This window comes from Oenanthe melanoleuca, chromosome Z (assembly GCF_029582105.1).
Source record: "Oenanthe melanoleuca isolate GR-GAL-2019-014 chromosome Z, OMel1.0, whole genome shotgun sequence".
NCBI lineage: Eukaryota > Metazoa > Chordata > Aves > Passeriformes > Muscicapidae > Oenanthe > Oenanthe melanoleuca.
In genome coordinates this window covers 51,405,328-51,430,745 of record NC_079362.1, presented here as the reverse complement: position 1 = coordinate 51,430,745, position 25,418 = coordinate 51,405,328, and the positions used below count along the sequence as shown (strand labels likewise).

Here is a 25,418-nt window from a genome sequence, read left to right as displayed (position 1 = left end):
TGGATTTTAAAAGCTTTATATTTAAAACGAGTAAAAGAAGGATTCTTCTACAAACAGAATGCAATATCAGTGTTGGAGGTAATCTGTCCTCATCCACAGTATTTCTGGAGTCAATACAAGGACGAAGCCAGTCAGATTCAGAAACTGATAGAAATTACTTGGTCCACACTCCATGTAGATACGTTTTTAATTTAGTATTGGAAGACAGGATTTCATTACAATTCTCAGAAGAAAAGAGTTTGAGCAGAATTTCCGTATCTTTCACCTAGCATCTTTCTTGCCAACGGCTCAAAGCTTTCTGTCTAGTAGCTTTTACTGAAAATAGTCTAAAGATACAATGTGACCAGATCTCAACTATATATTGTAAGAGGGCAGTTTTACTTCAGAGTTTGACCCATACTCATCCTTAAAGGTCAATTTTGCTATATCCAGTGGCGTTCCAGAAGTTGTTCAGTAAACCCCTGCATCAGCACAAAGCCAGTCTGGGGGGCAGATCATGCATCATGTTTTAGAAATCCTGCAAGTCCAGAGAGAGGTTAAATGCTGCCAAAAATGTAGAGAGTGAGCCATTCATATGAATACAAATGGCTATGAGAGATTAAAACCTTTAAAACAAGCACAAGCAAAAATCTGTTCCTTTGCTAGTTTTAGTTAATGACTAATATGACTAATAATAGTAATACTGGAGAATTAACTCCATCTGGCTTCCCCTGCAAAGAATTTCTGGTTCCACTGCAGCCCCTGAGTAGCAGCAACAGTCGAAGCCAGTCTCCAATCCCATGTAAATAGAAAAAAAAAAGCATATGAAGTTAATGTTTTTTAGTTCCTTGTCCTTTAACTTTCCTAAGTAGTGTTAAATGTTACAGCAGTCATTTTGGTTTCAGTTATGTTGAAATGGCAGCTACCAGCATAATCCATAAATTTTGTTAAATTTTTTTTAGGCTTACAACCTGCCATGGTTCCTTCCTTAAAAATTATTAACTTTTTGATTATTGTATCCATCAGCCTAAATAATTGTTCTGTGTCATGCAAGTATTTACTTTTTGGATCAAAATAAATACAGCAGAAAAAATAACTATGAACTGTTTGTTATGGAATAATCTTGACATGATGTAGGCCAGGACTGTCTTATTGCAGATAGGTTGATAGAGTTAGAATTATCTGAATTGTTTACTTGATCTTAGTTTAAATCAGAAAGGGAGAAACTTTAATTTAAATAAAATATTTGAATAATATTTCATGTTTATAATTTAAATTATCTTTTTAAAGAAAGCCTTACTGCTGTTTTCTGGCAACAGAAAACAAGTTCTTCAAACGAATTTCATTTCTTTGGAAGGATTGTACTCATTTCGGAACCATTTTGTTACTGAGCAAAGACAGTCTTGTATAGATACTTCCATGGTTACAGATATTTCTTTACAGCTTTTTTTTTCTATATTTGATTTTATTTTTTAAAAAGAGATAAATATTTACCAGAATGCTGTTTTTCCTGACGTGGACAGCTGCCTCTGAGAAAGAACCTTAAATGAAAGTACTACTTTTCTGCAAGTGTTCACCTTTTTAATGAGTATGTAAACATCAAATATATTAAATACAGCATGGAAAGCATTTAGAAAATGTTTTATATTTCAAATGTAGCAATTTAGGAAATCTTGTTTCTTATTTGGTGAAATAAAACTCTCAGTATGTCAGGATTTTTGTATTTGTTGGGGCTGGTTTGTATTCCTATATTAATGTAGATGTGGTAAGCATGCATTCCTGCTGTTTTGAGATATATATACTCATTTTGGGGCTAAACTAAACATAACATAGAAGAGTAAGGAGTATATTTTGTCTGCAGCTGTAGAAGGGGCTATAGTTATTAAAAATTCTGTTTTCAGTTGCTTAACTAGTAACCTCCTCTGGTTTGTGTTATGCTGCTTGTAGAGCTACCTGTACAGTATATGTTTCCTGAGGAAATAAATACAATTAATACAGATTTTTATCTGTGGGGCATGTGAGCTGGTTTATTTTTTTCAAATAAGAATTCTGTTGATTTTTTTGTTAGCTTTAATTTACAGAATTGTAGTGCTGAGTAGCAATGGATTGTGGAGTGGCAATTCAAATGAAAATATTAGGCCATTTTATTTTCTTTTTTTTTACTCAGCACATATGAAATAATAAAATAGACTAAAAATGGGAGAGCGTTTATCCTATATGTTGGAAAATTCAGGTTTTTTGTGCTACTGCAACCAGCATATTCAAAATGCTGAGCAGTTTAAATGTCATAAACAGAGGGTCAAGTACAAAGTCTAAGGGCTTCCAGAACAGGCAGAAAGTGTCTTAAGAATGTCATTGATCAAGATTCTTTTACAGTAATCAATAGTAAAAGAAAGAATAAAGGTTGTTTCTGAGGTAAGTTGGGATGTTATTTTGTTGCCGTTAAAGGTGGTTTTCCAAGGAGTGAATAAGGCCGTACCTCGCTTAAATGGAGTGTGTGGATGAGCTTCTTATGAGAGCGATAATTTTATTGAAAGTCAATTTTTAAGAACAGGGTGAGTATTTAGAGCCTGTGAGGTTTATGCAATATTTCAGTGAGGACATCCTTTCATTTTGCTATATGTAATGAAATGTCTGTATGATCTTAGTTTTAAATCATTGTTATATAAAATCTTGGTTTATTTTACAGGCTTTTAAGATGACTATGGTGTGATCAAGCACATAAAAAGGAACTATACCGTCTAACTAGACTTCGTAGTCAAGAAAAGTGTTCTAAGCTTTGTTGGTAACAGTGAAGGTGTTCATCTTAGTAATATGATACAGTAGAGTGCATCCAGTATAATCTGTTGTGCTCAGATTATCTGTAGTTTTGATGCACATTGCTGCACAGTGTGTAGTAACAGATAGCAGGTGTGATACAGGTTCAAGAAGGTGAAAGCCTTTGGAAATGAAAAGAATATTTAAGATGACCATGTTAAGAGATGGAGTAATGCACCACAGTAACAGATCTGCTCTTACTTTGTTCTGTCATACTCCATTTTAGACAAAATGGTTTTATAACCAAATGAAAATTATTATGATGGGGAGGAGGTAGATTTACATTAGCATGCATCTTTCTTTAGCTTGTAAATATTCAGGCATGATAATTTTCAAGTAGCTGCCTTTTATTTTAAAGAAGTTGATGTTTATGCTTTTGTAGAATTGAAAATGTTATGATGTCAGCATTCAGTTATCAAGACATCTAGAAAATTACGTGATTATATCCAACAGATTGTGGAAGACTGTAGGTTTCTTTTTGGCCCGAGTAATACAGAATTTTGAAAAGTCAATTATGTTACTGTATTCCAATGGTTCCATTTTTTTCTAAATAATTCCATCTTCAGAAATGTCCAAAAAAGTAGGTGCATTTATTTGTCTTGCGTATCTGCTTATTTTTGCATATACGTTTGTGCCTGTGAAAAAGTATTCTCCCTAAGGGCAAAAGTTTGATTGCAGACAGACCCACGAAACAATGCTTAGCTGTAATTGGATAGAGGAGTACTGAATCAGTAGGTAAGCAAAGGTCATGGTTATTACACTTATTGTTTACCAGAAAAGTTAATTTAAGATGCAAATTTCTGAAAATAAGATGTTCAGTAGCAAAATGAAAAAAAACAAAACCAAACTAAAACTGTCATTCAGGGTGCTTACTTTTTTGCTGGTTGATTGCTATGTTGGTTGCTTGGTCGGCTGTTTGCTTGTTTTTTTTTTTTTTTTTTGTTTTTTTTTTTTGTTTTTTTTTTTTTTTTTTTTTTGTTTTTTTTTTTTTTTTTTTTTTTTGTTGTTTAAATGTTGCTTTAATAGTGAGCTATTTTTAAAGCTGCATGCTCCAGATAATGTATCTGAATTGTCTGCTGGAATGAGTCCAGTTGCATTTTCTGTGCTTTTCTGCACCAAGCACTCTGCTGAGCTACCTGCAACTGTTCCTTCTGCCATAGTTGCTGTAGCCTCTTTCTGTTTCTGAGATTTACTTGGTGAAATCCTTGGTTCCTAACTAATGCCTGAATAGTCCCTTCCTTACCTTTCTTTTGGATTTTTTTGTGGAGGGCATTGTGGGGTGGGGTGGAAAAAGCTTAGATAGAAGTCCGAGCCTCACTTGTCAGTTGATTTTATCCCGTTGCCTGTTTCCTAAAATCCTGATGGTGTCCCTGTCCCTGAAGGAGAATGTTTCCAGGCTTTTCAGCTGCCTCTCTGTCTCTTCTTTCCTACATCAATTTGAAAGCCTGAGGGACTTAATTAACTGTGGAGTTGGTTGTTTCAGAAATAACACTGTGGCTGCTTTCAGCAGTTGCTTTCCATCTTCTCCACTGATGCATCTCTGTGGGTTGCTGGACTGTAGATCTTTGAAAGGTACTGGGGTTGTCGTTGCCTCCTAGCTTTCGTCTAATTAATGATCATGTGCATCTGTGGTGTGCCAGGTCCTTGGCTGATTGAGGCAGATTCGTGGTAGCTTGGAGGAACTATTGTGTTTTCTCTTTGGACCAGGTGAGGATTAGACCCAGGATCTAGTTTAGAGAGCATTTAAGCAGCAACAATGAATGCTTTCTTGGATTTATTGTTAAAATTGGAAAGGGATATACAAGACAGCAGTTGATAGAAATGCGTGTTTGCTCAGCTGTAAATGTAGACCCAATAATAATTCCTTTCTCATGCTGAAAAGTGAACAGGGGTTTTAGTTATTTCCCCCCCACACCCCCACTCCCTTCAGTCTAGAACTTGTCAGGCCAAAAGCACACAGATTTTGGCATCTGGATTTGCAAGCAGGTTTTCACCTTTGAGTACCAGATGAGTAATATCTGTTGTTCAAGAATTGTTGTGGATATAAAGCTGCCTTTAATCTCCAAAGTCAACTTTATGATGATCCTCTTTATGTTGACATTTATTTTGCTCTCTCTTCTGTAGCTACTGTTTTTGTTTTAAAAAGTGGAAAAATTTTTACAAAGCTCCCCTGGGGAGTGAGCAGAGCTGGACTAAATGGAGCTATAAGCTAAGTAGATGGCCTCTGGCAGCAAGACATCTCTGTGTAAAATGGGCACCATCACCTTCTCCCTTGTCTACATTGCGTGTGCCAAAGTCAACAAGCTGTCTGACTGGGTGGACACGGTGTAGCAGCTACTGTGAGAGCATGACAGCAGAGCATTTTGCAGTGGGAGTGGTACAGTCCACTTTATTAGGAAAAGGATGTAATTTTTTGTCTTTATTGAAGTTACTGTCTGTCAGTGATTACTTCTTTTTGTGGTTTTCCTTGCCCAAATTACGTCATAAAGCAGCAGGTTCATCTTACATAAGGTACTATTGTGATGTTTAGAAAGTTGTGATGCATTGGAGAAATAAAGCCAGACTGAAATGCATGCAGTACATAAATGCACATAGTTCTAGTGTTTCTCCTGCTCTTCTGTCTCCTGTTCTCATGGGGAGTGTGTAATATGACGTATATAAGACCTCTATACCATGTCCTGGGGAACTAGTGCTGTAAAATAGGGCAGTTTGGAGCCCAAGTACGAGGTCTGAGTAGGCCACTGTAAAAGGGCAAAGTAGCAAGTCGTCCTGGCCTTGCATTGTGGTCCAGTCATTAGCAGAACCAAAGGCACTAGTGAGTTACCGTAGAATATGCTGAGTTGGAAGGGACGAGTCATTGAGTCCAGCTCCTTACCCTGCACAGAGCCCCCAAGACTCATACCATGAGAGCGTTGTCCAAATGCTTACTGCACTCACTTGCTGCTGTGACCACTATTTATAACTAGCAATCTTGGATGTGTTCCTGTCTCAAAAGAGGAGAAACTACAATATGCCTTTTTGCATTTTGAAATCCTCTGCCTGTTTTGGGTAGTATGATCTTATTTTACTGTGCAGCTTGCAGCTACCTACGCAAGGGAGCATTTGTCGTACAGTACATGCAGTGCTTTAAGAGAGGTACCTGCTGTCTCCAGATAACAGATCTGATGGCACAGCCTTTTTCTGAAAAGAGTTAAAACTGTCATATAGCTGGTAAGAGCCCACAAATTTCAAACTGCCTTAAAAAATGCTTGAGTCCAATATGCCATGGTTATCCTTGATGTACTTGCTGTTCCTTGGGATTGACATATGCAATGAGGCAAAGGACGTTTTGGTTTCACTGGTCTCAGAAGTTAGATATACTAAGGTATGCTAGCTAGATGCCTCACAAATACTCTGATTGGGTACTGTGGTTAGTGAACAGTTAAAAATGTGTAAAGGACTTCTTGTTACTAATTGCTGTAAGTATTTTTATTAGGAAAATGCATGGTTAGAAGAAAAAATAAATACCAGTAAATGTTGGTCATTGAGATAGGATGTGAAAAGTAAACAGAATAATGATGAGCTGCCGGGTAGCCAAGATCAGCCTGTTCACTGATGGACAGTGTTTTGGAAATGGTTGCCTTTTTGGACGGTGGCTGTGGCTGCAACTGCAGGTATCAGGGGTTTTGTCCTCTTTTTAGGTGTTTACATTTAGTATGAAATCCTTCTTGTCTGCCTCCCCTTCACTCATGGGGTGTAAAGGGAGAACAATTTACAAGGACATCAGACTGTAGCGGGGAAAAATGAAAAGAGCACAGGTATTGGGTCAAAATTAGGCTAACTTGAATTGTGTACCTGTCGCAACAGATCTGAAAAGGTGAAACCTGAAATGTGCAGATCCAGTTTGTGCAGTGTTTCGCAGCAAATGCAAGGTTTGGCTTTTCCCCTGCTTAAGTTGGTTACTGAGATCCATTTAGTATTTGTATTCCTGAAGCACTCTCTTCCCAGCACCTTTTTTTTGCTCTAATTGCATGTGGTGTGAAGCTGAATAACTGCAGAATAAACAGTTTGGCTGGTGCACTTCTGTATTGCAGCCTTTGACATACCTAAGACAGAAATATATCATTTATGATCTGTGCAAGTTCAGCTGTGATCAAATTGAAAAGTGTCAAGGGTTATGTCAGTTGGTGTAATGTACAGTAGTTTGAAGCTAATGTGTGATCTATTTCTGGGAGCTGTTTTGTGAACCATAAAGAATTTGAGTCAAATAAATGGAAAATGCAACATCGTTCCAATGTAGATGGTGGCTCTCAGTGATGAAGTCTCTAACAAAATTATGTTAATTTTGCCCCAGGTTAAATTTACACCGAATATTAGGCATTATTAAAAAGTTGCTGTTTGCAAATACAATAACAGCAATGTCTGTTACAGGCTGAGATGCTGAGATCTTTTTTTTTCCTGCCATAAAATCAAGAAACCATTATTTGCTTTTCTTGCAGTTTTTATGTATATGCATGAAGTATGCCTATTTAATATTGCGTGAAGGGGGTATTCTTTCATAGCTGAGGCTTAGTGCTAAAACGCAGAAGCATCTTAATGTGTCATGTACTTCCCTCTGACTCTGAACTATCACAGAACTTAGAGTCACTGTTTTATTTGCATGGAAAGCTCTTTAGTGTTACATCTCTGTCCAATGTGGTTAATGATTACTGGAAAGCAAGCTTCACTGTGACATCCCTGCAGTAGTTGGTAGCCAGGGGATGGAGGTTTTCTAAAACATCTATACAAATTTGTTTTTAAAAAATTAAGTCTGGTGTGGGCTTTAAAGCAATTTAGTCACTCAAATGACATAAAGTTATCTGTGGTTGAAGAACGTCTATTACATAAGTACTCTTTGGTACACAAAAGATTTTAAACTTACTCTTGAAATAAGGCTAGTGGGAGCTACCTTTCTGCAGGAAACTGACTTTGTGGCAGCCTCTAGTGGGCAGTCACTTGGCGAGGGAAGGGGGCACAGAGGTGGTAACAGTAACTAGAAATTGCAAGCAGGCTTTTGCAAACATTTATTTGTCATTTTGAGAAATAAGTGGATAACTTGCGTCCTAACTTCCAGACAGGTTTGATTTGTTGAAGAAATGACAGGCATAGCTGAGTTAGTAAAATGGTAGCAATCAAATCAGTGCTTTACTCATATGTACCTTTTTTACAGCCTTCTGTTAATTGGTTTTCAGAAATCCAAGTAGAAGAATCAAGCAGAAGTGACCCTTTGCTAAGCTTTGAAACAGGAGGTTTTATCCTGATGCACTCTGAAATTGCTGAGATTAAAAAAAATTCCCTGAAGCAAGAAATGTAGTATCTTGTATGGTTCTTAATTTGTCTGGTTTTGTATGCCAGGATACCGGAAAAAGATATAATTAATGGAAGAGTTGGTTTTAAATTAGATTTTATTATGGTTGCATGGGGAAAAGGAAAGGCACTTGAGAGAATCTTATCAGAATCACTATAGCAACAGCTCACTTCATTATACCCTGTGTATTTTCTTAGCCTGTGATATTTTCTATACTGTATTAGTGACATTTATATTCAAAACCAATAATTTCAGTTATAACTCCAGACGTATTTATCATGGAGAGCTGTGTCCTTTGCAGCCAATAGTTTGGGGAGATGTTGGGCTTTTTATTATTGTTATTATTATGACACAACCTTTTCTTCTTAATTGTTGCTTCTTGAATGAATTTCATCTTTATGGTGAAAACAGTATAGATTCTTCATGTGTGTGAGAAGAAAACTGGATTTTTCTTGATTTTTTTTAAAATGAATGAGAGAGGTGAAAGGTGGTGGGTAACTTACCCTAGGAAAAGGAGAAAAATACAGGTACTGTTTTCAAAAATATATTTATTTGTGTTCCTTCACTGCAGTTCACCTCATCATTTTGTTAAGTCAAAGCGGGGTGTTGCTTTATTCATAGTTTGCATTTGAAATGAAAATGAATGTGATGAATTTACTTTCTTCATGAAACTAAAGCAAGCATCACCACCTTTTCTTGGTAGCAGTTTCTTTCATGTACAAGTCATACTGAGGATCCCCAAATGTCCATTTCTAGTGAGATAGCTGGTGACGTTCCCTTTGGCCTAGAACAAGAAATCATGTTGATAGTGGATTTTTAAGGTCTTTAGCTTCTGGCTTGATGAGGCCTGTGACTGGTGTCATCCTGTTTCAGGTTAGGCACACAGAGCGTGTTCAGCCAAACTGACACAGACTACTTCACATTCCTTTTAGAAGAGTACTTCCATTGGAGTTCTGCCAGGAAATGAATAATTCTGAAGGACTTTTGAGTCTACATGACTAGAGGAGCTTTTTAGGAAACAAATTTAGCAGCCTTAATGAGTTTTCCCACAGATGAAGAATATACTGAGTGTATGTTATTTGAGCCTTAGCTTTGCTTTTTCAGTCTGAACTAATTAGAATAAAGGTTTGAGGCATTTAGGTGAGTCTGTGGGATATCAGTCAGGTTGTTTGAAGGGTTGCTGCTTTGTGCTTTGGAAGTATTTCTGGAATGGTTCAAGGCTGCTTGGTGTAACCTGGTGGCAGAAGGTTGGAAGAGCAGCTCCACTGCCGGTCTGTTATGTTGACTCCTGCTGGATGGAAGGATTGATAAATAATTCAGATATTTTTCAGAAATACCAGTAGTTGTTTAAAATATTTCAATACCAGGAATACCAATAAATTGCTTCAAACTTTGCCATTGGCTCCTTATCTGTTGTGTAGCTATTATTTCTGGGATGGCTCTTGCATCTATTTATGTCTAAGGAAAGAATTTCTTTCATGCTGTGATAAATTGCTTGTCCATTTATACATTATTTTGAAATTTATAAAATTTACCTGGGATTTTGCCACTCTTTGATCATATTGTTTATTCTTTTAATGTATTAAGGCTTGTTCCTTATGTTCTAGTCTTGAAGGTGCCTTAAATTCATCAAAAGGAGGAAGACCATTTAGTGATAAGAGGCTGACAACAATGGGCAGAAGTGGTTGTTGTATCAGAAAATCAGTTTGTCATTTGATACTCGGCTAAAAACTGTCAAAATAGCTAGGTCAGTAAAGAATAAACTGCATCTTAGCTGGTGATAGTTACTGTTAGAAAGAGACTTTCTGAAGCTGAGCTTTCTGTGCATCACTGTGGTAGCACTGTAATAGCTACCCTGAAACTACTGAATACTGAATTTTCTCACTTCAGTTGTTGGAGGGGGGAGGTTATCCAGGTGATATCCTGAATCTTCCTAAATAACTGTGTAGTAGGTACTTCTAGCCAAAATATCTCCTTTTCCAAATCTAGTCTTATTACTAAGCTTAAGGGTTAAGAAGAAGGTGAACTTGTAATGTTGAAGTGAACAGAAATAAAAGCTAAAAGTGGTATAACATGAAACAAGACATGATGCTAAAAATATCCTTGAAGTCTCCTGCTCAGCCTTCATGTTTGACTGTGGTTCTGTACTGTAGTTTCTCCATATCTGACTATAGGTCTGTTTTGGGGCCATCAGCAGACATGCATCAATGGTGTAAGAGCTTTGTGCAAATCTTGAGCAAAAAATGTTGTGGATGAAATATCAATTCATGTGGAGGTGGAGAGAGCTTAATTTCGAAGAATTAATTTTAGCATCAAAGTAATCAAGTTAAATTAGTTGAAAATAAAAGATGGGGAAAGTCAATAAAAATTAAAATAGAACAGGGGCTGAATGTGGGTTTCTTTTTCTTCAAACCAGTTTTCTGCTTGTGTAAGATTCTGCCTCAGCCTTAGACTATGCTCTGTTACAGTTGTCATGTCTAATTTCTTAACTTGTCCAATTACTGCTTTTGGTAATCAATTTCTTATAGTACACATACTCCTTACATTTTTTATTTCAACACAAAAGCAATGTGTTCCCTGTGTTTTTGAGCGCACACAGTTAATGTGTGAGGTATTTCCTGTAGGACTGGTAGGTTTATACATGAAATTTTAAAGGATTTATACAAAAAGAGATGAAGGCTAAAATGGCAGGCATGGAAGAAGTGGAAAAATAAAGTTCTGTCCATGTTTAAAAGGAAATTTCTGTCAATAATGATTGCTTTTCCAGGATTGTTTTCTTTGACACTGACATATGAGCAAAGCCTCTGGATCCATTTAAAATGTAGATGATTTTCCCCGGGGCTTGTGGCTTGAAATGACAAAGGGAGAGTTTTGGGTGACAGCCTTCCAGTTTCCAAGCTAAGCCTGCCTGGAATCCATTTGATCATTATGCACTGTAGCTGAAAAAATGTGCCTGGCAAGGAAAAAACATGGCACTGCTAAGATGATTCTCAGCCCTGTATGACTCCTGTAAAATGTGGAGTTGCTTTGGATTCATTCCGTTGAGATAGCTTCTTCCTGGTTTCCGGAGATACTTCCTACTATATTTATTCATTTTAAGTCTCTTTACATTTTGCTTTGGGACTTTGTAGAATTTTAAGTGCATGAGAAGAAATCTGGCACTCTCCCTTTCTGTTGGAAGTATATGAACATGCAGACCCATGTTTCTCTCTAGTTCTGAAAGAAGTAAGAGAGAAAGTGTAGGATGTGTGGATCACTACAAGATGGTTTCTCTTTAGGCCAGGTAAAGGTGGGGAAAGGAGCTGTGTCTCCTTTCTATTTCACAGATCAAGGGAGAATTGGGAAGAAGAAAAATAGTGTCTTGCACAAGGATATCTATCTTCTGGGATTACCAGGAATTGGACTGGCCCTTAAGAAAGCCACAGAGTTCAAAGTGGAACTTGTGATCAACAAAGAATGGGAACCAGTATGCTGAGCTGGCCTTTCCCTCTGTACTACCCAGAAGAGCAGAGCAGAGCTCTTCCTCGTGGTATGTTAGTTCTGCAGCGCTTTCTCTTCTGTAATGCAGCAAGTTTTCCTTCACTGTCTTCCTCATTTCTGACTGGCACCAAAGCAATAAAGTCCCCTGTAGCAACCTAGGGAGAAGAATGCAGACCAGCAAGGGATGTTTCTGTTCACTTTCAGGTTTGCTGCATTACTGAGAAGGCAGGGTATGTGAAAGCAGCTAAAATGCATCACCATTTGATGGCACAAACAAAAATGCAGGACTGAAATAAATGAGTAGGGTGGGAATTCAGCTTTTTTGCAGTGTGTGAGGGCACCAATGTCATGCTTGCTATAGTAGTACGACACCCCATGAAGCACTCTCAGCGTCTGTTAAACTTTTGTTGTTTAGTCTCTTTCACACAGCGTGAGTACCCCAGCACTGTTGAAAATAATGAGCAGTAGGGCTTTATGCAGTAACTTAGTAAACTGGCAATATAGCCCAATGTGCTGGCCTGTTTGTGAGGAATAAAGTGTACTTGCTTGGCTAAAAATGTTCTGGTTGCCTTGTGCTGAGGTTGTATGCTCCTTGTATCTCTTCCAAGTTATAATCATTTTTCAAGTACAAAGCAGCAATTAGTGAAAATCAAGTTTCTAGACTGCATAATTTGAACAACTTTTAAAAACAAAGAGAATTCTAGAGTATTACATTGTGTGCTGTTAGATTGACGATGACCTTGATATTTCAGGATATTATTACCTGTATTACAGATATTTCTGTTTTTATTCCCCGTGGAGGCAGATGTTCTCAATTGAATGACTGGAAGGATGACCATATTGATTCTTTAGTCATTAACATTAAAGTGTACCAACAGAGAGCTTCTATAATACTGTTACTTGTCTTTTCTGAACACATTATAAGAATCTTAGGCTTCTTAGGTTTTTATTAGTTTTCAGGAAAACGAGTTTCAGCACCAGGCATCTGCAAGATAACCTTCTGGTCTTTCTATTAAACATGCAGCAGTTGTTAGAGGCTTCCTTTATTTAATTCATTCTGAATCCTCTTTTTTATGTAGTTTTAACTTCCTTCTGTCTTTTCATCTGTCCCTGAACATATTGCCTTGCTTAATTATATCCTGTTTGCTGGACAAAGGGAAGGCGGAGGATGTTAATGCTTGTCAAAATGATGAGCAGCCTCCTCTTTTTCCTGATTCCATTTCAAATACAAGTCCCTGCCACAACATTTAGTTGATTTGTCTAGGTTAACTATAAAAACAGATACTCTGTTGGCTTCTCTTCTCAGCTACTACAATAAAGACAGAGCTTATCCCAGCATTTTATGGATCAGAAACAAATAAAGATTGTAGTGTAGTTGTTTCCCTTTCACTTCCAATTCTCCTCCCACATCATGGATTAATAGAAGTGTCTAGTGTTGAGGGATCTTGTACCTGCATATATATTGCACTCATGCATCAATCCCCTTTCTTCATTTCCATGCAACTGACTTGTAATTAATTGTTAGGATTAACTAGAAAATTACTTTGTTGGGAAGCTGTTTGCTTTTCATTTGCATAGCACCTAGGGTAGGCAAGACCTGATCTTGAGTGTAAAGATCAGCATAAAAATCTTAATAGTAACATACTGTTATCATATAGTAATAGTAATTATATCTGAAAGATCCTGTGGTTGTCATACACATACACATGCATGTGTGTGCGAAAATCTGTCCCAGCCCTATAAAAGCTGATATGCAGATTTTTCATAACATAGAGTTTTTATAACATGCCTCTGGATTTTGTGCCTGCTGATTCCAGCAATGAGTGTTGATTGAGGATCAGCTTCATTCTGTTTCTAGGCCATACTGCATCCGTGTTAGGCCTTTTGCTGTCCAAGTCCAATTTTACTTTGAAACTTAGAAGCTTTTATTACAGTAAGCTTTAGCAATCCCAAGGTCCAGTAGGTATTGGAGTGCTCTCTCTCACAGTGGTATACTCAAGAGAATGAACAAAGCTGTGAAAAAAGTAAAATATTCAAATGCATTAAAAACAGCTGGTTGGGTTGTTTTTTTGTTGTTGTTGTTTTTTGAATACATGCTTTTCATTTGCAAAGATTGTATCAATAGAAAGCAAGTATTTGAGAGCATCAGTGTCACACTTTTTGATAGACTTGTGAAACAATATTAACCATTTAATGAAACTATAAACGATGTTGGCAGCATTACTGCTGGGTGCTGGTGTTCCAGCTTGACTCTGCTTTAATGGCTGGGGAAAGAGTCTGTAGCAATTAGATAATTTTTCATCAAAATATGTTTAAATCCAAATTCCTGTAATTGAGACTTCCTGAAAGCATTTGTTCATGACACAGGGCTTTAATGAAAGTAAATACATATTCTTGCTACTTTCAGTATTTGAATTCCACAGAGAAGAAGATGGAAAGCAATTATAGCATAGAAAGGATGTTTGTAATTTAATATTCAAAGCATGCTTTTCTTTTTCTGTTAAATTCTAATTTAATGGGGCTATTTCATATATTTAGACTCTCTTGTTGTTTAGCTCCACTTTTGGCATTGCTGTCTTCTTCGTTCTGAATGCTCTCTAGGCTGCAGTACTTTTCCATGCTTGGTCATCTGTGTAGCCCTCAGTGATAGACAAGAGATTTACTGAGGGCCAGAGAGGGTTGGTGGCCACATTAATCTGATAAACGTTCTGGAAAGCTTGCTCACTCACATGGAACAGTCAGCTCTGCCTCTAAATGATGCTGCAGCTTAGCTTGGGGCTGCAAGCATCTGCACATGAGCCCAGCTCAGTCATTGGTGTTCTTTACAGAAAGTGGCAGTCACTTCTGTGCTGGGGACTGCGATCAGTTTTCGTTTGAATTGAGAAAGACTGCATGTATCTCATCACATGGGGGTGTGAAATTAAGCTCAGGATCAAGGCAGCAGCTCCTACCACTGAACTTTTAACTTATGTTTTAATGTTTGCCAAAGCTAAAGTTCCATGTGCTTTTTGTCAGCATTTCTTCAAATACAGAGCAAAGCGCATGTGTCTGAATAAGGATGAAATAAAAAGCATTTAATTTTACAAATTTCTTGAGCACTGGAGTGGGTTGCCTTGGAAGTCTGATGTAGTCATGGTGTGAGTTGTCTCAGAATAGATTAAACCAGTGCAGAGGGGCAGGGAAAAGCTTTCCAGCAGTTTCCCTGTGCATGGGATATGCCTCACTGATGAAGCATTTCTAAAGCAAATGGAGCATGCAGCAGCCCAGGGGTGACCTGTGCTGAGGCATAGTGAATTCTTAACTAGTGAAGTGAGGCATGATTTAGAGAGGGTGAGAGACAACAGATTACACAAGCTCCAAAGTTTCAGATGCAGTTATATTTTGATGTAATTCTGATACTTGCTGATGTCATCAGTTGTAGCTCTTTGACAAGAGCAGCAATATTATACATCAAAATGTTACACAATACAATCTTACACAATCACAAGGACAAGGTCAGAAAATACTACAGTATTTATACCAGTCTCAGTTGGCCTTCATAAATATACCAGAGTGTTATTTTTTGGTATTCTTTTTTCAGGTAAAAAACAACAGGCTTTCTGGAAAGGGAGAAGTTTAAGTATTATGCATTTGTGAAAAGGTCAGATTCCCCTTTGTACATACTATTAATGTGTCAAATGTTTCTCTTACTTGAAAGGGCAGTCTGGAGCTCTTTAGAGAGCAGTGATTGACTGCAAAATCTAACATGGAGAGATTTGTTCTGAGTTCATGAATGGTGAGGTTTTGAAACTCATAGTTGGTTAATTCCAGAATTTGTTTCTGTGATAGCAGAGTTGTATTGTCACCAGAACTTTTTTTCATCTTTAGGTTTCGGCATAGCCCAAATTCCTGGTACTTGAGAGACTGGACTGTTCACAGCTGGATCAGACAGTGCTTAAAATATGGTGCTCAAGATAAAGCCTTATACACAATACAAAACAAGGTAAGTTTGTGTGATTAACTTTTTGTTTTGAAAGTGTTTGATTAACTTTTTGATTTGAGTGTGGCTTGACAGGAATTCCTGTTGCAGCCAGGTCCTGTAGACTGTGGTTTTAAGTTCAGATTTCTTTATCAAAATACAAATTACTGTTGCACTTGAATTTTAGCGATAACCTTTTTAGAGCTTTTAAATCCTCTCTTTTTTCAGAAAGCTTTTTCATTTTAAGTGGGTGTGGTGTCCAAAACATGTTAAATGCAGGGGAGGCATAATAATGTGATAGACAGTGCCATTCCTGGTCTGAAAGGCACAGATAAAATGCTAGAACAAATCCAGTGCATGAAAAATTGGAGGGCCTACATCACAGGAGCCATGCTAATCTCTTATGTTGCTTGACTGTACATTCAGTGTGCAGTGTCATGGTTCTGCTCTTTCTGGTACTGCAGCACTGTAATTGGGAAGATTTGAACAATACATTTTGCACACTGAACATTTTTTCCTTCTTCTCTTCAGGTTCAGTATGGAATTTTTCCAGATAATTTTACATTCAATATTTTATTGGATTGCTTTATAAAGCAGAAGAAATATGAAGGTAAGAAAAAACATATCAATACTGTGTCCTTAGTTTTATGCTCTTAGATGTATGCTCTTTCTTTTTACTAAAAACTTGTAGCCATATTTTTTCTGAATTCATCATAAAACTCAGCTTTGACTTCCCTTGAATATTTTTTCCATTTTATGGGATTTTTTAATGCGTTGTTTTTTTGTTTTTTTTTTTTTTTTGCAATTTCTTTTGATTTTATTTAATTTATAGTTTTTAAACTTGTGTGATTAACAGTTTCTATTGTTACTAATCCTGTTGCAAGTGTAAACCATCTTCAGTTACAAGTCTGATGTATGTGCTAATGGTACAATAGGACTTATTAGTGACAATTAGAGTGTTACCAGAATCAAAATCCATGTTGGTATTCATCTTCCATACATTTAGCTGTTCAAAAAGCTGTGTATCTAAACTATTTGTGTAGGCTTTCTTCCTGTTACTGGAGCGAGCCACCTATGCTGAATTGCCATACTGGGGCCGCCTTTCATTTTTGACTGTTTAGGTGTTTGGATAAGTAATCCTCTCATGTTTGATGGCAGATACTAATTTTGATGACTGATTTTAATTTCACTTCAGGTTTTCTAGTACTTTAAACTGGCAGTAAGCTTCCCTTTGCATCAAGCTGTTATAAAACACATAACTGAAAGGAACTGAAATATTTTGCTAAACAACAAATTAATACGTGTATTTTTTTTATTTTGAGACACACCCCCTCTCTCTTTGAATTCCCCCCTTTTTTATCTGTATTTCTTTTCTGTGTGAAACTGAAGGCCTTTTTACAAACTGTCCTTCCTCACAGTGAGTGTCACTGGAGCTCCGTGTAGAGCTCTCTTTTAGAGCATTGTGTGCTGAATAGAGACCACTGTGGGTGATCTGTGGCAGCACTTCTGCTCCTTTGTACTCTCCTGTCACCCTAAGGTTAATGAAGTTAAGGGAGTCTTCTCTTGTTTGTAATCAAAGCACAAAGACAAGGAAATAATGTTTAAAATTTTTTTAATGACTGAAGAGCTGAGGAAAGAAGAGCAAACTGAAGTCTTGTAGAGCTAAGATGATTTTAAGAGCTCCTTAGCTGTAGTTCTATGCTATTCAATTCATTCTTCCTTCTTGAAGTGAGCTTGAGCAACCCAAAGGAATAAGACTAATTTTATAGGTCTATTCTAGTTGCAAGAAATGTGTAACTTTTACTTCAACTATTTCAAAGCATTCAACAGCAATAAAACGTCAGTGAACATGAGTGAGTGCAAAAGGAATATACGTATTGGAAGCTGTGCTGATTAAGTATTGTTTTCTTCTTCCCACTGCACAGATGCTATGTCAGTAGTAACAGAGATCATGCTCCAAGAAAGTTTTGATGAATTATCAACACAGCTTCTTTCTCTGTATGTTTTATACCAGTACCTGGCAACCAAGTCTGAACATACGGTAAGCTGACCACACTCAGAATGATACACAGAGCCTCTGCTTCCAAGTGTTGTGGTGCAGTCAGTTAGATACTCAGTCATGAATATATTTTATTTTCCCTAAGTTTAGTTTCTCTTTATTTTTGCAACTGAAGAAGAAGGAAAGAAAAAAAGGAAAAAAGAAACAACCAAGTATGAAAACCATCAAATCACTTGTCACCCCTTTTGTTCCTTTCTCTGAAAGTGAGGGTGTGTAGGCATATTCAGATGTAATGTATGCCCATTTGAAGAATGTGAATTGATCCTTCAGTTCAAAGCAGATTCTGTCAATTACCACCAAAAGAAATGTGTCACCTATTGTGTAGGACCCCATTAAGCTGAGTATTGCTCACCATTAGAGCTTGATAGTGGTGATATTGCAGAATTAGAAAGCATTTTTACTAGGTTTTTTAATATTCCATTTGGATTTGGGTGTATTGCTTCTTATTACTTACCTGTTTTAAAATTACATTTGTTACATTTCTCCCATCTCCAAGGATTACGGATTTATTATTTGCAGCTTGCTTGCTTAAGGCCAAAATGACAGGGCAGGGTCTTAGAAGTTGCATTATGTTTGCAGAAGAGGCTTAGTAAAGAGCTCTGCCATGATCTCTGTAGGCAGCTATTTTTAGTGTAGTTTGGCACATGCCTTCCATAGCATGTTGTCATCTCTATGGCAAGTGCTTGAAACCTCCATCCGTGTTACATGAAGCATCATTCAGAATACATTTTATGGGTGCCTTTAGGTTTTACTCAGCTGAGTTGTAATTTGAGTTTTCACCAGAGAAAAGCACATTTACCCTACTGGTTATTCTTTTCTTTCCCTAGAAATCAAGTATGCTTAGGCACTTGTATGTGAAAAACAAAGGGATGAATATCTCATTTTTCCATTGTGTTTGTCCATGTTTGCATGTCTGTACTGTGTAGATAAGCGTTTGTCAATATGTGTAGTGTTTCGTGATAGCTGAATGTGCAAGCAAGGGTGGTGTGAAGATAAGACATGTTTGAGGCAAGCTTATTTATATAGGTGTTATTTCCTTAATACGCGTTTTGAAGTAATCCCATCCAAAGACAGCAATGAAATAATATTTTTATTTGAATATACCATTCAGAGTTCCATTCAACACCTCAAAACGCTCAGCATCAGTTTTCTATTTGGTTTAAGAGGTAGAAGTAGACATAGGAAGTAGAGCTTTCTTGCAAAGCTCAACCACTCACATTTTACAGTCTTCTGCAAAGAGAGTTGTTCCTCAGTATAATTCCTACTGTTTCTCAGGACAGATACACTGTAACTGAACACTGGACAGATTTAATGATTCTTTTCTTTATTGCTAAGATGTGATGAAAGCTATGCATGCTGTCTTTGCTGCTGTTATAGTTGTGTTTGTTAAGGAACACTTACTTAGTTGATACATTATTTGCAGTGGGAAGAAGAGAGAAATATTGGAGCATCGCTGTTGCTTACGGGTCTAAAGCAAAGTAACACTGTGGGTTTTAGTTCCCGGCTCTATGGTTATGCATTCCTTGGTAAGTTTTACCTCCCATGTTCTCAGCTTTCCCCTCTTGTCTTCAGTGGCTGAATTGCATTGACATCTTTGCTTTATGGAAATGTAATCAAGGAGGAGGCAAAGGGAAAAAAAAGGAAATAGTTGAAGGGCGATTTCAGAGTTCCAACTGAATCTGTTTTGTAGGCCTGGAGGGTAGAACTAATTTGAATTTGATTCATCAGACAGCTTCAGAACCAATTTTAGGGATCTCTGCAGGTTTGGCTTACATGCTGAAAGAGAGAAGATATTCTTAAGTAACAGTGGGATTGGTTGGTTGGTTGGTTGACCAAAAAATTTTAAAAAAATACCCTAAAATAAATATTTCCCTGACACACTCTGTAAGGTTATGGGCAACAGACTCTTTTTCTGGTTAATGAACATCTAAAAATAATGTTTAAACCTTATGAGATGAGAGAGCACAGCCTAGAAAACACTATATTTAGAACTTTTACTAGTCGCTGTAAAGTGAATGTTGGTGTTGTGAACAGCAGGTAGCAGTGTGTTTATGCTGTACCTGTTAAGTCTTCATTGTTAATAACTTGCTATATAGTGTTAAAGAGAAATTAGATCAGACTATATTCAGAATTGAGGAGAAGGGAAGTGAATTTCCTCTGAATCTTTACTGGAATATAGTGCAGATAGCTTTTGTTCTTCTCTGCAAAGTGATTGTTTACTAGAAAGTAAGTAGATTTTTGTTTTGTTACTGCATTATTGAGAGTAATGAAAAGCTAATTTGTTCTTCAAATGTCATCTCCAAATATGATGTCTAGGGGAAGAGTTAGGATGCTGATTTGTATTTATCATGACTGTAAAACAAAAAACTCATTTTCAGTCAAAAAGGGGGATAAATATGAAAACTAATTTGAGAGCAGGATTTTTCATAGCGCTGTAGATTTTTCATGGTTTGTAATCCAGTGGAGATACTGCTGCAAACAGGGACTTTGCTGTCCAGTTCGCATTCTGTTTAGAGAGTTTTAAATGTCATATAGATTGGTGGAGTAGTGGCTGTATTTCAAAAATGCATTTCACTCTTGTCTGAGAGCAATAGTACTTCGTCCAAGACATTCACATTCAGTGGATCAGAAGCTGTTTACTGTTATGTCACATATTCCAAAGTCTTGCCAACACTGATGGAACTGACCTCTGAGATAGTTAAAGATGTCTACAGGCACAGAGTGGCCTCAAGCACCTCAGCTATTTTAATTTAGCCACAGTCCACAGGCTGTCTGTGCACTTTCTCCCTTACTTTTTCTAAATTGTTCTGTTCCATGTACAGAGAGTGTCCTTCATGGTTTTGTATCATTATAGCCACAGGTGCAAATGGGATTGAGAGCTTGGACACAACTCCTGTAAGCTACACTTGAAGAGGTATTATCTGTTGTGCTGACAATAATAAAGTCAAAACCCAAAAGTGACAATCATTATAAACTGCATCAACTATAGTGTGATGTGCATTTCCTCTGTTATGCAGGAGTTTCATGGCCCCAAGTAATTACTGTCAGAAGATAAGACACCTTGTAAGTGGTGCAGTACATCACAGGTCCTGCTAAAATCAATGAACACCTCGTTGCACAAATTGTCTTTTATCAAGAACCAAAATTTCCTTTTTGGCAGGTGTCCCGTATTTTCTCTTAGGAATCCTCAGCAGAAAGGGGGGTAGTAAGCTGAGCACTTAGCCATAACATGTGTTGTTATGGGTGAGTAAACCCTAGAGGCCACAGAGGTAAATCTGGAGAATCGGATTTAGTGCATACATGCTCCACAGACATCTGAAAGCTAAGGAGACATTTGCCTGAGATCTTGAGGCATCCTTCTACAAGCTGCTGTTAAAAAGCCAGACAACCAGAAAACCTGGCCACTTACTCTGATTTTCATCTGGGCAAAATTTCTGAGTAAGGGGGAATGAGGAGGTACCAGAAACATGCACATAATTAGATGAAGTTGAGCAAAAACAAGGCACCTTAATAAAATAAGGCAATGGGAGTTCTGTCAGAGCAACTTTGTAGAAGTGTGTTGTTTTTACCACTGAAGCCGAGACACTTGGTGTCACTGCTAGATACCAGAGCCAACCTATACAGGTTCCATTAAGATTCAGACGTTGAAGCACTAACAATGAAGTGTGTTTTTATCACAGGGAAGGTGGAGTTGACAAAAGGATTAAGAGCTGTATACAATCTAATGCCATTGATGTGGACACCTGGATACTTAAATAGAGCCTTGCAAGTGATGGAAAATGTGACTTCATTGTCAGGGGACATCAAAATCTGTAAAGAGGCTGTAAGTATAAAGGCTCTACCCCCCTGAACAAGGGTTATTTTGTATAAAACAAACTTCAGTACAACCTGCGAATTCTGTGCTTTTTTAATGAAAGGATGCCCTGCAAACTTCAGAGGTCTTTATGAGACAGGAGAACGAATGTCTACTGGCATGTCCTTGGCAATGAGTGTGTGTTACTGCCACAGACCATTTAAGTTTGTTTTCTAAGCCTTGCCCTCCCTTTTAGAGACACCTGTGTCTGTGTCACAGGAAACGTGTGTCTGCAGGGATGGGAAGACACCTTTATTTCTCAAGTTTTTGAAACCACTCAGAGATATATTTCTTAGCAGTAAGGATTAATTATCACATCTTCATTCTCTCATGTGTGTTCTGTGCCCTCAGATGATGTCCTGAGTGGTACTGGTCAAAAAGCTAACAGTGATTTCTAGAAGGCTTTTACTGCCCTCCATCAGGGAGGATGGGTAGATGTAGTCCCTTTATGAGGTCATCACTAACTAAGGGAGTTTGGGAGTGCTATGGGGAATCATGCTGATCTTGGAATCGTGGTGACAACTTAGGAGTACCTTAGGGGGTCACTGCCACATGGGCTGGAGCATAGGAACGTTGCTGTGGTTTCTTCCTCCTCTTCTTGGACTTTTTCCTGAAGGTGTCCCTAGTTTAGGTCACTGCTCAGCAGGTACTCCTACCTATTGCTCTGTTTTCTGAAGCTTCTTGGTGTAATACTGGACAGTCCAAGAGATGTCACATCTGCGACTTCCACCATTTTGAATTACCTCTTCAGGTGTTTGATTTTGGAGGGATTTTTCTTACTTCAAGTCTGAAGAGTGCAGCTTAATACACTTGTGATGTTTTTTCTTCTTACAAACCCTAGACAAATTAAGGAACTCCTCGTCTTGCTCTGGTTGTAGATAAACATCCTGGTGTTGTAACAAGGTTGTATCTGTCTGGTACAGTAGGGCAGTAGAAGATCCTGCATACTGATAGAAGTGTGCATACTGATATCTACAAATAGTAATGCTATTAATACCTAGGTATGTTGTCTCTATAGAGATACTTTTTACTTTGTTCAGTGAATAACTAAGAGCTTGTAAAATAAGATTCTTGCTGATTCTTTACTAATGCTGCATCTCGGTACATATCCACTGGTAGAGCCCAAAAAGCAGTGCATTGACTGTGGGAGCCACACACTCCAAGCACAGTACAAAATTCTTCCAAGATTGTCTCATTTCCTTTTAGAATTTGGTTTTCTCTTTAGCATATACAGTAGTCATCTCAAAATACAGGGTGTTATTAATGAAGTTGTTTGAATACATGACAGTTGTGTTACTTAGATGGTATTTCCAAACTCTTAATGCTAACCATGACAAATGTAATTGTTCAGATTGATGCCTTGGAGACCATTTTGCAGTCTGTCCTTGAAGCCAAACCTGATTCAGAATCTGCTGAAGAAGCCAAGAAATTAGAGCAGAAGTCACAATGTGCGGAGTCAGAAGAAACAGAGCAGTCTAAAGTACCAGAGTATTACAGCAAATTCAAGGTAAAACAGTTTATCTAAATATTCTAAGCTGTGGTGGATTTCTGGGATACATACTTGAAAATAGAGATGCTGACTTAGTATGGCTGGTAGACTGACACACCTTCAGTGCATCAGGAGTTCCATTTGGCATTTTTAAAAATAATGTCACCTTACATTTTCACTTCTCCAAACAGGAAGCAACAGCCTACAAAGACATAAATGCTCAAGGCCACTTGTCTACTGGAATTTTATCTTTACTTTTCATACATCAAACTGATAACTCCAGTCCTGTTTGCAAAAGTGGTATGTAGTTAGAGACCTATTATCTGACCTTTTGTGGGCTCTTGCCCGTTAAAATAAATTTTAATGGGTGTGAGACTACCCTGAATTTATTGTCAATTTGTGTACATTATAATTATGTAGGAATATTGTATCTTGTACTTTCAGACTGGAGAATTAAGTCAGGTTCATATCAGCTTCCTTTTGTCTTGTTATCATCAGCATGATGATAACATTAAGAAACACGGAAAATTTTTCTTCATCTGTATATTAAGTCCATTTTATCTGATCATCTCATAGCTATGAATCAGCTAAATGAGCTAATATTATTTTATCATCTCTGATTTGTGCTGTGGTAAAAATCAAATACTTCAGGTTGAAACTTACCTGGCTTACAGTTCCAGGAGCAGTGCTTTTTCCATAGTCCATCAGTTACCATTGTTTCTGCTGGATGGCTGTGACCTTGGATAGTTGTTCTGGATACAGACTGTTCTAAAGAAATTTCAGAAGTTAAAAGACTAGTATGCTATGATTGCAGCTCACACACACACACACACACACACACACACACACACACACTTTTACTTGCTTTAATTTTTACTTACATAACTTTGCCACTAATCTTTAGATACTAAACTTGTGTTGTAGGCAGTTAAAACTTTTTAACTGAAGCGTTTGGGAATCAGTGGGTGCTTGCCATATGGTAATTAATGCCTGGATGAATTACAGTGAATTAGGTAAACACAAGTGTCCTTTGAAGGAAGGAGTGAGACATTTTTATGTGTCTCTTACTGTCTATCCATTGTCTAGCCTTGAAGAAAATAATGCAGACTACTCAAAACGAGGTCTGAATGTCAAGCTGGAGACTAGTTCCAAGAACATAGTTTTCCACTCAGCTTAACCTTTCCACAAATTCCATAATTAATCCAAATTAGGCATTCCCTGGTGTAGCAGTCTGTGACTTTTGGCCAAAAAAACCTAGTCCCAATGTTTAAAATCTGACCAGAAAAGTCTGAATATGAGAAAGACATAGCCACCATCTAGGCTTCCCACAGTAATAAGCCAAAGTTTCTGGTTGTGCGAATGAAAAAGGGAGCTCCTGAGTTAGAATGCCATTTCAGCTAAGCCTGAACGAGTTCCTAGATTCTTCTCTCAAATCCATCAGGCCAGCAGCAGTGGCTCTTCCCAGGTGAGCCCTGGGACACTTACATGTGTAGTTCACAGGACAGAGTAGTGCACTAGAAATCCATACAGGAATGAGGGAAGGTGGCAGCTTTGAGTCAGCCTGGTGATGTGTGCATTTCCAGCTGCTGTCTCAGCACAGATCATCTGCCCCTTATATGTAACTCCAGCAGAGGGTTTGCACTTCTGCTGCTGAAAACAATTCAGTTGCACTTTGTCTAGCCTGCATTAATTAGCCAGTACGCCCAAGTCTTTCTCCTTGAGCTCAAAACCAACTGCTTCTGCCTCCTGCACACCCAATTCCGTTTCACAAATCATACACCTCGGAATGCAAGGAAAAGAATATGGATTTGCTCCAGACATACATATACGAACAGATATGGATACTTGCCCTTTGCTTCCACTAAGACAAAGAGAACCTGAGGGCATTTGGCTCTTCCCAGAAAAAGCTGTTAGAGCTGTTATCTAGACTCTGACACTCATTTGTGTTGTAATTACCTGTTTTCAGATCCTGTATGGAGGCTCACTGCTCACTGTAGTGTTCTTCAGGCAGTGCTTTCCATCTGTGTCAATGATCAGTAGGCAGCAAACATTTTATCACATAAATGCTGGGAACACCTTCTCCAAGAGCTATTCACCTTCTTCCCCAACTTGTCTGCATGCAGAGCCCTGGAGACTGCTTATAAAAAATCATGATTGCCCATTTAAGAACGTGCCCTTTTGGTATCTGTGAGACATACACCTGCTGCTTTCCTGAATCAGTATTACTAATGTATAAGAGAAGAGAAGGAAGTATTCCAGGATACCAGTGATACCAGTAATGGCTTAGGAGACAAGACTGCTAGTTTACATTTATTGCCTTTCTGTAATTCTCTTTCCTGATTTCAGCCCATTTTTGGCACAACCTTGGAAGAGTTTAATGGGAAGAGTGTGAATGGTCTAAACTAGTTACATTTAAATGGTGTACTAATCTATGGGAATAGTTGTCAGTTTCTTTCC

The 25,418-nt window shown here is 37.8% G+C and overlaps 1 protein-coding gene across 1 annotated transcript in view; it reads left to right on the top strand.

Annotated features, from left to right (window-relative positions):
• The window catches only part of MRPS27 (mitochondrial ribosomal protein S27), a 41,922-nt gene that overhangs the window by 14,598 nt on the left and 1,906 nt on the right, over window positions 1-25,418 (top strand). The window contains exons 5-10 of the mRNA XM_056513147.1: window positions 15,470-15,584; window positions 16,092-16,170; window positions 17,486-17,601; window positions 19,043-19,145; window positions 21,300-21,442; window positions 22,824-22,979. Of these exons, the coding sequence (XP_056369122.1) occupies window positions 15,470-15,584; window positions 16,092-16,170; window positions 17,486-17,601; window positions 19,043-19,145; window positions 21,300-21,442; window positions 22,824-22,979 (712 nt within the window). The remainder of the gene's footprint in view (window positions 1-15,469; window positions 15,585-16,091; window positions 16,171-17,485; window positions 17,602-19,042; window positions 19,146-21,299; window positions 21,443-22,823; window positions 22,980-25,418) is intronic.